The 13,245-nt window shown below is 38.6% G+C and overlaps 2 protein-coding genes across 3 annotated transcripts in view; one reads left to right on the top strand and one right to left on the bottom strand.

The window, feature by feature from the left end:
• Positions 1-1,226: 1,226 nt before the first annotated feature.
• pex13 (peroxisomal biogenesis factor 13) lies at positions 1,227-5,384 on the bottom strand. 2 transcript variants are annotated; one of them, XM_027143105.2, is made up of 4 exons: positions 5,220-5,384; positions 3,762-4,459; positions 3,380-3,502; positions 1,227-2,955 (listed from the first exon to the last, which is right to left on the bottom strand). In XM_027143105.2, exons 1-4 carry the CDS (start codon positions 5,288-5,290, stop codon positions 2,591-2,593), a joined length of 1,257 nt encoding a protein of 418 aa, XP_026998906.1. In that variant the 5' UTR covers positions 5,291-5,384; the 3' UTR covers positions 1,227-2,590. The 2 variants fall into 2 exon arrangements, with proteins under 2 accessions (XP_026998906.1, XP_047677732.1); XM_047821776.1 differs by lacking the exon at positions 5,220-5,384 and adding an exon at positions 4,762-4,799.
• A 6,396-nt stretch (positions 5,385-11,780) lies between these two features.
• Positions 11,781-13,245, top strand: part of pdzd8 (PDZ domain containing 8) — a 59,090-nt gene continuing 57,625 nt past the window's right edge. The window contains exon 1 of the mRNA XM_027142997.2: positions 11,781-12,832. Coding sequence (XP_026998798.2) covers positions 12,012-12,832 — 821 coding nt within the window. The 5' untranslated portion in view covers positions 11,781-12,011. The remainder of the gene's footprint in view (positions 12,833-13,245) is intronic.

Here is a 13,245-nt window from a genome sequence, read left to right as displayed (position 1 = left end):
GCCGTTAGGTTTAATCATAATATATAATTAAATAAATTTATAATAAATAAATATATTATATATTACATATAATTATATATAATACAATAATTAAATATAGTTTAATATAATAATAATAATAATAATAATAATAATAATAATAATTATTATTATTATTATTATTATTATTATTATTATTATTATTATTATTATATCATATATAATTAAAAATCGTTTAGGCTTAAAATTGTCTGTTCTGAAATCTAATTGGCTGAGCCGAGCTGGGAAAAAAATTATATAATTTGATATAATTGACTCCTTACGGCACATTACACCGATTATGATTTATTATAAATTATAATAATTTTTTTTTTATCTTATATATATATATATATATATATATATATATATATATATATATATATATATATATAATATATATAATTTAATATGATCTTTTATTATAGTTTTTAGATTACCTGGGGTTTATATATTTTTCTATATAAAATTAATAAACTTTTTTCATCAGATAAATGATGAAAAAAGTTTCACTGTCTGTGATATTTATTTTATGTACGTACAGTGAAAGTGACAGAAAAATATTCAGGTAAATGAATTTAAATTGTTCCTAAAAATTATAAATTCATAAGATGGCCCTTTTTTTCACGAGTCTTCGATTATAATAAAAAACGTACATTTATGTTTAACCTTCGTTTAACCGTCGTGTTACCTGAACGCATTCACACCTATGAAACAATAAAGCTCGGTTCCTAAAGATCATGGGAAGATGAAAACTAGCTTATCTAGGTTTTTTTCTTTTAAATTCTATTGTGATATTGTGATTGAACTGACACAAGATATAATATTTAGTTGCCATGAAATAGATCTTGAAAATAGGGTTTTGTGACCTCAACATATAAAAATACAGCCACACCTGATAAAATCATATTCACCAAGTCGCCTCAGATTCTCTGGACTTCCAAAATGAAGTCTCTGTTTTAAGTAGAAAATTCAGATCTATATGTTTGGATCAGTCACCAACTAATTGTCAAACTAATTTGCTGTAGTGTCGATTAACGTTCATTAGAAATATTTTCTGATTTACAGAACGTTAGTTTAATCACAGACTTTATATATATGTAAGTATATTATATATACTTTATACATATATATATATATATATAAATATAAGTCCTGTTTTAATTTATTAGCAGTGCCAGAATGAAATCACATCATGACAACAGATATTAGTCTGAAAATAGTTTAATGAAAATACTGTGTCTATGAACACAATTGCATGTATGCTAATGATTACTCAGTGACAGAACACACAAACACACGCATAATGAAGAAAAGCTTACAGGATGCTGAAGGCTTCACGTCTGTGTATGTCTGTGCGAAACGTGAAGCCGTGTAACGTTACTGCAAGCAACCGAAACATTCATTTTAACAGATGATCCCTATAATTGCATCTTTCAATATTCCTAACAACTGTTTAACTTAAACCTGTTAATTAAAATGTCAAGAAATAAACAGAAAATTCACTGATTCTAGCCTCATAACTCTCAAGACTACACAAGATGCAATAAATTATGCACCATTCCATAAGCGTATATCTTATCTAGCCATTATCTCTTTATCAAAACCGTTTATTTCCGGTGATCAAACCCAACAAGAAAAAAAAAGTCTCTGACTAAGAACTTTAAACTGTTTAACCATTTGAAGAAAAACATATACAAGAGAACTGACAGGAAAAAGTGTATTGTTGGGAAAACCCCCCCACGAATAACTGTTTATCCAACGTACGGCTGTTTAAAGCTAAGATCAGGAACAGATTCTGCTTTCGATCTTCATTACATCTTTATTAAAGGTGCAGTATGTTATTTATTTATTTATTTTCTTTCTTTAGTATTTTAAGATCTACAGCAATTCAATATTCCACAGATGGACTATAAAACTGTAAACCTAATATACTGCTACTCAACATAGATGGCCTTTTATTTCAAACTGGATTTTTTTTTTTTCTGGTCCAGAAATTTGCTCCTTCCCCCTCAGGCAGAGCAGTGGTTCGGGACAAATGTAATTTGCTCCTCAAGCAGCGGAAACTTTAAAAATGACAAGTGCCTCCTTAAAATAATCGCTACGACGGTTGTCTTTTGTTCAATAGTTTCTTCCTTTAATTTCTTATAAGATTTTCATTTTATCTACATACCATGACATAAATAGGATATTATAAAGTAAACATGTTGAATTTAGCATCCAATCATCCTGATCATAAGCACTCAGCAGAGGCCTGGCAGCTCCTCACAGTAACGTCTGATTAATGAAGTTTCAGCTTCCATCCAAATGTTTAATAAAGTTGAAGCAAATTTTTGAAATGTTAAGTACAGGGAGGAAAAAAGGGAAAGAAAAAAGACTATCAAAAGAGCTCCAAATTGACACACAGTCATGGTGAGTCTGGACCTCACACGTATCACTTATCACTTATTTAAAAAAACAAATGGATGGAAATTACACTTCATATCAACTTTGGAGAACAGTTACATACTAGCCATCACCACACACACACACACACACACACGCACACACACATACACACACACATACACACTCACAAATCAAGTTTCTCAGAATTTCCTAAAACAGTGTTTGTGCTGCCATTGTTCATTGTAACAGCTATCTCTGTGTCAGATGCTGGAGTTTGTCTGTACACACACTCCAGCAGCTCCTCGTGGTTCGACTGATTGGCTGAGGCAGAGGCAGAAGCTGAGGCATAGGCGGGCATGGACACTGTAACCTGACCCGGTGCTGACTGCAGAACCTGCTGCCCCTGCTGGAGCTGTGCCAACCTTTCCAGCTCGGCTTGCCTCTTGCCCCTCCTCTTCCCCAGGATCTTGACGTAGTTGGCAGGAACGAGGCCTGTTGTCTGGCCATCCACGCTGGCCAGCAGCCACCCACGCACCCTTGGCTGTTGCTCTGGACGTGCACAACGTGAGATTCAGGGTTATAAGCATTAAATAAGACTTATGGGGTACACACATGTAAGTGCATAAGTATACAACTAGTGCACTATTAGTATCCATTAAAGTCTGTGGAACCAATTATACTCCACCAGCATGTTCTAAGTACAGAAACATACTTAGCTTTTTAAAGTTGCATAAATCATAAACTCTCAATCCTGGTTGATTAGTCTATTTGTCAATAACTGTGGCTCTGAAAGTAGTTCTGGCTTCGAGGCAAATCACAGGATTGTGTGTCAATGCGCGCGGTCTAACAGTTAAAATGTGGAAGTGTTTTTTTGCCACGTTGCACTTGAGAGGTACATAAAGCAGAAATACCAAATACTGCCATTATGCCATTAAGCAGAACAGCGTCTAAGTTATGAAGGAGTGTTTGTTACCCTTTGGAGCCAGGTTCAGCATATCTCCAGCCTGCAGAGAGATCTCCTCCTCAGAAGCAGCAGTGAAGTCATACTCAGCTCTGGCAACCACATGGTCGTCTTCACCGCTTGCCCAGTCAGTGCCTTAACAAACAAACACACACACGCAAAGTTGAGCAGCTGGGCTAAGAATTTGATTGATTTTTAAACCCATTCACTTTAATGTGCTTAAGATCACCAGGGAAATGCGAGTCTTTTTAAACCATTTGCTAAACAGCAAATTTTAGTCCCTGCTATAAATTATATAATAATACTTTTTGTTCATGTATTGCAAGAAGAAGAAGAGAGAGAAACAGAAAGCGAGAGAGAGAGAAATGGGTGTTATGTAAAAATGAAGCCCCACCACGATCCTCTGCGCTTTCCTCAGATCTCAGAAGTTTCCAGATCAGGTATGGTCCACCGAAAACCACTGCGAAAAACAGAAATATAGGCCAGGACTTGACTGTTCTGTCACTGGAATCACCAACACCGACTCCTCGACCGCCCGAAACTACGGCGCTTGCTGCACTGTCTTCCCAAAGGTCCTCGACCTCAACGTCTGACCTTATTCCTAGGATCCTCTGTAGCCGTCGGTACAGGAAACGCAGTGTCCGGACGAGTGCAAAGGCAGACAGCACTTTGGTGAAGTGGATGCGCAGGCGAGAGAAGTGGTTGGCCACATCCAGCACAGCGCGAAAGCTGTTGTAGACGGCTGAAAAGGTGGCGTCCATCATCATGCTGACGGAAGAGAACGCGTGCACGATGCTCTCGACCGACTGGAAGGCGCCTCGGCTGCTCTCCTCCGCCTGCTGCACGAAGCGGCTCGGAGGCACATCCTCCGGGAGGAAGCGGCTGTATCCCACATTGCCATAGCTGTACGGGCTGTAAGGGCTGTAGCCTCCGTACGGAGAGCTGTTAAAGGGGCTGTAGGATGATGGGAAAGAGCTGTAGGCTGGACGGTAGGTCTGCTGGATTGCACGCGGTGGGATCGGAGGTGCCACACGTGTCAAGGTAGAAGGACCTGATGATGTTAAGCCATTTCCAGTCACAAAATCTGTGGAACTGAGGAATTATGAAGTGTCAGATATTTATGCCATTTCCAAACATAAACTGAAACAATATGAAAATTATCTACATGCAAATATCTCCTCAGCTCTCTTTCTGTCTCTCCTGTTCACCATTTCACACGCACTCTCACACACACGCACTCTCACACACACGCACTCTCACACACACGCACTCTCACACACACGCACTCTCACACACACGCACTCTCACACACACGCACTCTCACACACACGCACTCTCACACACACGCACTCTCACACACACGCACTCTCACACACACGCACTCTCACACTCACACAGTGTCTCCCCTGTTCACCATCTCACAACATCTCTCTTTCTGTCCCTCCCCTGTTCGCCATCTCACACTCACTCACACTCTCCCTCTCTCACACAAACACTCGCCCCTCTCTCTCTCTCACTCACTCACTCACTCACACACACACACACTCTCTCTCTCTCTCTCTCTCTCTCTCTCTCTCTCTCTCACACACACACACACACACTCATTCACTCACTCACTCATTCACTCACACACACCTGTACTAGCAACCTAACTAAACATTTGCTAAACGTTGCGTTATTACGTGCTATGTGTTCATTATAAACACTTCTAAGCCACCTGCTATGGTGTAAACAGCACTATTTTGTGCGCTGTGTTGTGCACTAATGTAACCCGGATGCGGCCTGTTACAGTCATAGTCATGGTTAAAGCTTTAAATAACACACAGACAGAACTTGATCCATTTTTACTAACCGGTAGTTTAGTGGAGCGCCTACAGCTCCAGGAATTCGCCTTTCCCATGGTTTTGGTGGCGGATGAGACATTTTGTTTTGGAGCTAAACGCTAACTTTAATACACAGAATATGTCCCCCTCACTAACAGCCAGACGGAAGCAATCGACTTCACATCGATAAGTGACAAAGGTTCCGGACATGATTTATTGGTAATAGACAGTTCTGCTCTGAATTATCTTATAGGATTTATTAATATTACTAGATAATAAAAATGTATTCAAATACTTAAAATTTCCAGTGAGATTAATAGGAACGTTTAAACCTTAACGCTACAGTAGATTGATGTTTTTATTTCGGATCGATTGGTTATGCCTTTTAGACTTTGCTCTTTGAGCTGTACTGGTTATATGTTTATTTATCTGTGTTCATTTATTACTCCGTGTTCATTTATTACTCTGTGTTTATTTATTATTTTATGTTTATTTATTACTCCGTGTTCATTTATTACTCTGTGTTTATTTATTATTCTGTGTTCATTTATTACTCCGTGTTCATTTATTACTCAGAGAATAAACAGAGTTTACACAGAGTAAAAAATGAACACAGAGTAATAAATAAAACAGAGTAATAAATAAACACAAAATAATGTGTTCATTTTTTACTGTGTTCATTTTTAACTCACCTGACTGCGTTCTGTTAACATAAATGTCCTGGATAATGTGCAAGAACATTACATTTGTTTATACCACTAGATGACGCTGTTTTGTAAAAATTAGTATTGGCAGATAGATAGATAGATAGATAGATAGATAGATAGATAGATAGATAGATAGATAGATAGATAGATAGATAGATAGACAGACAGACAGACAGACAGACAGACAGACAGATAGACAGATAGATAGCTAGAACTTTATTGTCATTGCATATTACAGGTAAACAGCAACGATATATAATATAAATATATAGGTACATAGTAAACATATGTACAGCATGTAATATATAGGTATATATGTAAATATGTGTACAGAATGTAATATATAGGTACATAGTAAACATATGTACAGCATGTAATATATAGGTATATATGTAAATATGTGTACAGAATGTAATATATAGGTATATATAGTGTAGTGTATATATAGTGTAGAGTTCAGTAGTGTGATAGTGGATGGAAATAAGCTGTCCCTGAATCTGCTGGTTTTTTATTCTGTTTTTTTATACTTCAGATATGTTTATTTATACATTTATACATTTTAAATATATTTTTATAATAATATATTCTTTTTTAGATGTGGTGTACAGTGATGGTTATGATGTTCAAGGCTGAATACAGGTCTTTCCTGATATTTTAGTAAAGGGAAGGGCAGTACAAGTTCTGGCAGTTCACTCTCACTACACGTAATTCAATTCATGTCACTCAGGTTAATTCAACACAGCATTTTTTGTTGTGCAAACAGTCAGTATTTGTGTTCTTTCAAAGTGCTCCTTTATTTAATCCAATTCAATTCGATTTATTTCTATTACGTTTTTAACAATTGACATTTTCTCAAAGCATCTTTACAGAAGCATAGGAACAAAATAACAATTGTAAAGTTTGAAATCAAATTACTATTTATTTCTAACACCTAACCCTAATGAGTATTTAGGCAGACGCCCTTATCCAGAGCGACTTACATTTCATACAGCTGAGCAATTGAAGGTTAAGGGACACAGAAATGGCAGCTTGGTGTACCTGGGATTTGAACTCCTGACTGTCAGTCCAACACCTTGACCACTAGGCTACTACCTCCCAAGATGGTGTAATAGTCTCCAAGTGGTACAATTATGGAATATGGTCCTGTTATGGGCTCTAATTCTTTTCCCTCTGCTTCACAAAAAGGCTGATGAGTGTAGATGCAACACATAAGTACACAATGACTGTGTTTTTGATTGGGTGTATTTTGTCTTAACCATTTATACTTAATGAGAAGTTGTTACACTTGGCTCCAGCACTGATTGGACATCATGCCATCTTCCTACATCTTCCTGTGTGCACTCTGGCTTAGCTTTATCGTTCAATTCAGCAAAATGTATTTTGAATAGTGACTGATATTATATATATATATGGCATGACAATACTCTTCGCCTTGCCACCAATGTTTTGGGACTTGGACTCCAGATTCTCAAAATCTTAATTCAATGAAGTATCTATGAGATGTGCTGAACACACAAGCATGATCCATCGAGGCATTTTGTCACTTTCAGGACTTAAAAGAGCCACAGCTGACATCTTGGTGCCAGATAATACAGTCCATTTCTCAATGGCTCAGAGTTGTTTTAGTCTTAATAAGAGAGGAGGAGAAGGCAGTGGTGCTGTGTTGCGACAAATTCCCAGTGTTCGTGGTAAGTGCACTTGACCTACTGTCAGTTAATCCCAGGGCAACCTTCTTAAAGCAAACTAGAAACACTCTGCCTCAGTCGTGTTCCGTTTACAGAATAACCAAAGTCACCATAACCCAACATTTATTAATCCAATTTCAGACCAAACTGCTTTTTAATGAGTCATCAGTGTTTAAATGTCAATAGATATGAAGAGAGATTAGTGATGTAAAAAAATGAAATAAAGATATATCATATAAGAACATTTCCACGTTTAACGTATAAATTACAACCTTTACGATGTACAACCAGTCATCAAGCTGATCTGTCCTAAATAGTATCCGAGATTAGAATTTGTGTATCCCAAATTGTAGTATGTTGAAATAAATATCCCAAATGTACAAAGATTTTCAAAATGTCGATCCATGCACCCTTTTTCTCATAATAATGACAATATCTCCTTGACAGTTTGCTTCGCTGCATATAAATGAAATGAAATTAAACTCATTCATTCATTTTGTACCGCTTATCTGAACTTCTCAGGTCACGGGGAGCCTGTGCCTATCTCAGGTGTTATCGGGCATTGAGGCAGGATACACCCTGGATGGAGTGCCAACCCATCATAGGGAACACACACACTCTAACTTACACACACTCACACACTACGGACAATTTTCCAGAGATGCCAGTCAACCTACCATGCATGTCTTTGGACCGGGGGAGGAAACCGGAGTACCCGGAGGAAACCCCCGAGGCACAGGGAGAACATGCAAACTCCACACACACAAGGCGGAGGCGGGAATCGAACCCCCAACCCTGGAGGTGTGAGGCGAACGTGCTAACCACTAAGCCACTGTGCCCCCTGAAATTAAACTCAATTAAATGAAAAATAATCAAAATATGTTAAGCTACTAGCAACAGTGTTCTCTTCTCTCTTTTTGCTGCAATCTCATAGGCATGGACAATTTCTTTGCAAATAGAGTAAATAGTTTTAGTGCATGAAAAGACGCAGCGCATGTGAAATAGTATTTATTGTAGTACACACCTGTCTTCAACTGAAATGACTCGAAATAAATTGATAACTCTAATTAAATCTCAGCTTAGTAGTTCTTGTAAGATTTATCTGCTGTCTTCACAGCTGCATCCTATTGCAAGACCCATGAGCCACAAAGAGCTTACGAAACATCCGAAGGATCTCATTGATTAATGGTATTGCTCAGGAGAGGGTTACAAAAGAATTTCCAATGCATCAAATATACCATGAAAGACAGGCATCAAAAAGTGGAGAGAATATGGCAGAAAAGAGACATTACCAAGAACAGGACGTCTCTCCAAAATCGATGAGATAATAAGGAGAAAGCTGGTCACGGAAGCTGTCTATAGGCTTATAGCAATATTAAACGGCACGTGACAGCCATCTTCTGTAATCTTCAACTGTCTGGGATGTGTGCCAGGGCCTTTCACTCGGCCTATTTATTAACAAAGGCATAATTGTCCATATGATGAAGTTCACTGTAAGGAGATGTTTATTTAGCATTTCTGGAAGGTAACTACATTGTCAGCTCTTTCTGAGTCAGTGACAAAGCTGTTTCTTTCAGTTTTACTTTACAGGAAAAGCTTCAGGAAAGCAAGTTTCTTGGCAACATAACAAGCTATATTTTTTATCTTTATTAATCACTAGAGAGCAGAAGTATAAAGAGGTGAGATGCTGGTGAGGGAACAACTATTTTTAGCTGTTAATGCTCTTTTTTTCTTGGACGTTCCACAACATTAGATGTACAGTAACAGGATAAAACGTATATGTCATCCTTAATGAATTTCACAATTTCTGATTTCTGTGATGTAAGAGAGAGAGAGAGAGAGAGAGAGAGAGAGAGAGAGAGAGAGAGAGAGAGAGAGAGAGAGAGAGAGAGAGAGAGAGATGTAATGGAATATACAAAGCTGAGAGCAGAATCAATAATTGAGTGATTAAGATAACAATAAAATAGAAAATTGTTTCCTCCCTCCCTACTGTGTATTCAGAGTTTTTCCAAAATCATGCCGCTCTCTAGTTGTCCTGACGAATAGTACAGACGAGGCTATAGGAAGTACAGTCAAGGTCAACATTTGTGGTTTCCGTAAAGCCTCATGCACTTTATTGCTCTAGGAATAATGTAATGAATAATGTAAAGTCTATTTAAGGCTCTGGAATAAAAAATAATACACATAACCACAGTGCTATAATGAAGAAAACCCAGACCCAACAAATCAATTTCTTCTCTAGAGCAGGCATTATAGATAGGAGGCAACATGGCACCTGGGAGAGATGGGTCAGGGTATACCATATAAACGTTCCCGTCATATCATTCATTCATTCATTCATTCATTTTCTACCGCTTGTCCGAACTTCTCGGGTCACGGGGAGCCTGTGCCTATCTCAGGCCTCATCGTGCATCAAGGCAGGATACACCCTGGACGGAGTGCCAACCCATTGCAGGGCACACACACTCATATTCACTCACGCAATCACACACTACAGACAATTTCATTCCCATCATATAATTAACTAATTAACTTACTTTGGGAGGATGGACAATCGAAAGAAAACAAAAAATAAATTCAGGATCATCCAGGTAAAAAGAATAGTTCTTTATATTTGTACCATACCTGAGTGGATTACATGATTGGCTGATGATTGATAAACTAAGGATGGATATTAAAATGTCTTTAGTACTAAGACAACAGTGGTGAAAGTGTTTGTGTCTATAAAGAAAGCCATCGATGGTTTTTGGTCATATTTAAATGTTACAGGTAACTTATCACTTAATATTTAGCAAATATAAAATTGAAGCTGTGCCAGTTTTGGGCCAGAAAAAAAGTTATCATGTCATTTTGTGAGGCTGTTTTAGCATGGATGTAAAGAAAAGAGATCCTTTGTCAGTGATGGCTGACACAATATCACTAACATTCTGCTAACAGGAAAGATTCCCTTTGTGAATAAACTAATGCATTCTGCCAGTTAGCTTGTGCCTGTTAGCTTTTCAATACAACATAATGCATCTAATATAATATTAATGTTATTATTAATAAGTGACATAAAACACTTGTAATGGCTTAATAATTAATAAAGTTAGCTATTAATGCTATTACTATATTTAAGCCCAGTATACATCACAATCCTGTTAAGACTAAAGCAGTATCTCACCTGACTTAAAGACTTTTTATATGTGCTAGTAAGATCACCTGAGCCCTTAACTTATAAAAATTAACATGTTGTAGGTAATATTAGAAAAAGATCTTGCTCAGTCTCTTGTTTAGACTTAAGTAGTCTCTTTTGTAGCGTGAGTGTGAGGGTGAGTGTATGTGATTGTGGGTACAAGTCTGTAGTTATATAGTCATAGTATTTTTTCTAAGTTGTATATTTTTGCCATCTATCATTGGGACCTCAGTACTTAGTTTCATTCCATTCATATACCATATATGCTTTGGAATGACAATAAACCTTCTTTAGTCCCTTGTTCTTTGATACTGTGGAGAGGAGGAGTGTGTATAATACATATGGTGTCATTCTGGGCTGATCTGGACTCAGTTTCGAAAGTGCTTTAGTTTGATTATTGAATTATTTCTACACTAATCTTTACAAATCTCTGGTGATTCATATAGTGTCAGTAAAATGATTGACAGGAAACTCCCAGCACAAAAAAGAATTCCGATTATTATTTTGTGTAAGACTAGTTTTCTTATTCTATAAATTATTAATTTATTTTATTATTATTATTATTATTATTATTATTATTATTATTTTGTGTAAGCCTCGTTTTCTTATTTTATAAATTATTTATGTATGTATGTATTTTTATTATTATTGTTTTGTGTGACTCGTTTTCTTATTTTATAAATTTGTTAATTTTGTGTAAGACTCGTTTTATTTAAGTAATCAATTAATAATTGATTAATTAATTAATCGATAATTTATTTTTTTTTATTATTTTTGTGTAAGACTCGTTCTATTATTTTACAAATTATTTATTTTCATTATTATTATTTTTGTGTAAGACTCGTGTTTTTATTTTGCAATCTATTTATTTATTTATTTATTTATTTATTTATTTATTTATTTATTATGACTGTGTAAGATTCGTTTTTAAACCGCGTCTGACGTCATGGTGATGACGCGATATCCGCCCATCCAATAGGATGTAGCCTGATTAGCCCCGGGCTGTGTCTCATTTTGACGGTTGATCCCTACACTAGTGCACTGTACAGTGTTGTAAACGGAGCCTACTAAGAGCCCTAAGTGTCCTTCAGAGGGGGGGTTGTGATTGAACCGCAAAGGAAGAGGCAGGCGGATGATATGGCAGCTTTATGAGCGGCCAGGTGGAACTCGCTTTGTGTTGAATTCGCCTTAACAGCCGCGACATGACGTCGATGTAACGAGGAGTCGGACACGATAACCAGACCCCTACAGAAGATGCTGTACTTGGTGTTAATCTCGGCGTTTACCGGGGCGGTGGTGACGCTGCTGCTGCAGCTCGCGCTGCTATACCGGAGGTCCCCGGAGCCCGTGGCGCGGACGGTGCAGTACGTTAAAGCGGTACCGGATCCGGTGCTGAAGGATTACTTTACAAATCCGCAGCAACCGGACACGTCCAGACAGCCGGCGGACGGTGCGTGTCCTGGGCCTCCTCCTCCTTCTCCTCCTCCTCCTCCTCTTCCTCATCCACAGGATGAACCGGAGACATGCGGTTTCCTCAACGCGATCTTCTTGTTCCTTTTCCGGGAGCTGCGCGACACGCCGGTAGTCCGTCACTGGGTCACCAAGAAGATCCGCGTGGAGTTCGAGGAGCTGCTGCAGACCAAGACGGCGGGCCGCCTGCTGGAGGGTCTGAGCCTACGCGACGTGTCGCTCGGAGACTCCGTGCCCGTGTTTAAGACAGCGCGTCTGGTCAGACCCGTGCAGCTGGACGACAGCGGCATGCCTGAGGAGCTCAGCTTCGAGGTGGACCTGGAGTACGCAGGCGGCTTCCACCTGGCTGTCGACGTGGACCTGATGTTCGGAAAGTCCGCTTACCTGTTCGTGAAGATGCGGCGTGTGTCCGGCCGCCTGCGCCTGCGCTTCAGCCGGCTGCCCTTCACGCACTGGTCCTTCTCCTTCGTCGAGGACCCGCTGGTCGACTTTGAGGTCAAGTCTCAGTTTGAGGGCCGCCCGCTCCCTCAACTCACCTCCATCATTGTCAACCAGCTCAAGAGGGTCATCAAGAAGAAACACACGCTCCCTAACTACAAGATCAGGTCCTTTAACACCCTGCACACACCACCTTCTCTCTCTCTCTCTCTCTCTCTCTCTCTCTCTCTCTCTCTCTCTCTCTCTCTCTCTCTCTCACTCACACACACACACACACACACACACACACACACACACACACACCACCTTCTCACCTGCTCACATTTCCAGGTAAAAGATATAAACTAAAGCCATACAAGGACCCTAGGAAATGCAAAGTTGGAACACTTTTCTTTGCACTAAACAGCAATGCTCAGAGGAACATCACACGTTTGATAAATTATCGGGTTTAAACAACAGATCGGAACCAGCTTTAAGTCGGTATTTTTCTTAGTGAAACATAGACGTTGAAGCTGCGAAGTACAAGGATATTACGATGTAACACATTAGAGAGGCACAATGCAACTTCCTCATTTTATGG

Source organism: Tachysurus fulvidraco, chromosome 12, assembly GCF_022655615.1.
Source record: "Tachysurus fulvidraco isolate hzauxx_2018 chromosome 12, HZAU_PFXX_2.0, whole genome shotgun sequence".
Taxonomy (NCBI): domain Eukaryota; kingdom Metazoa; phylum Chordata; class Actinopteri; order Siluriformes; family Bagridae; genus Tachysurus; species Tachysurus fulvidraco.
The sequence above is the reverse complement of the archived record's forward strand: the minus strand, read 5'-3'. Positions and strand labels throughout refer to the sequence as shown.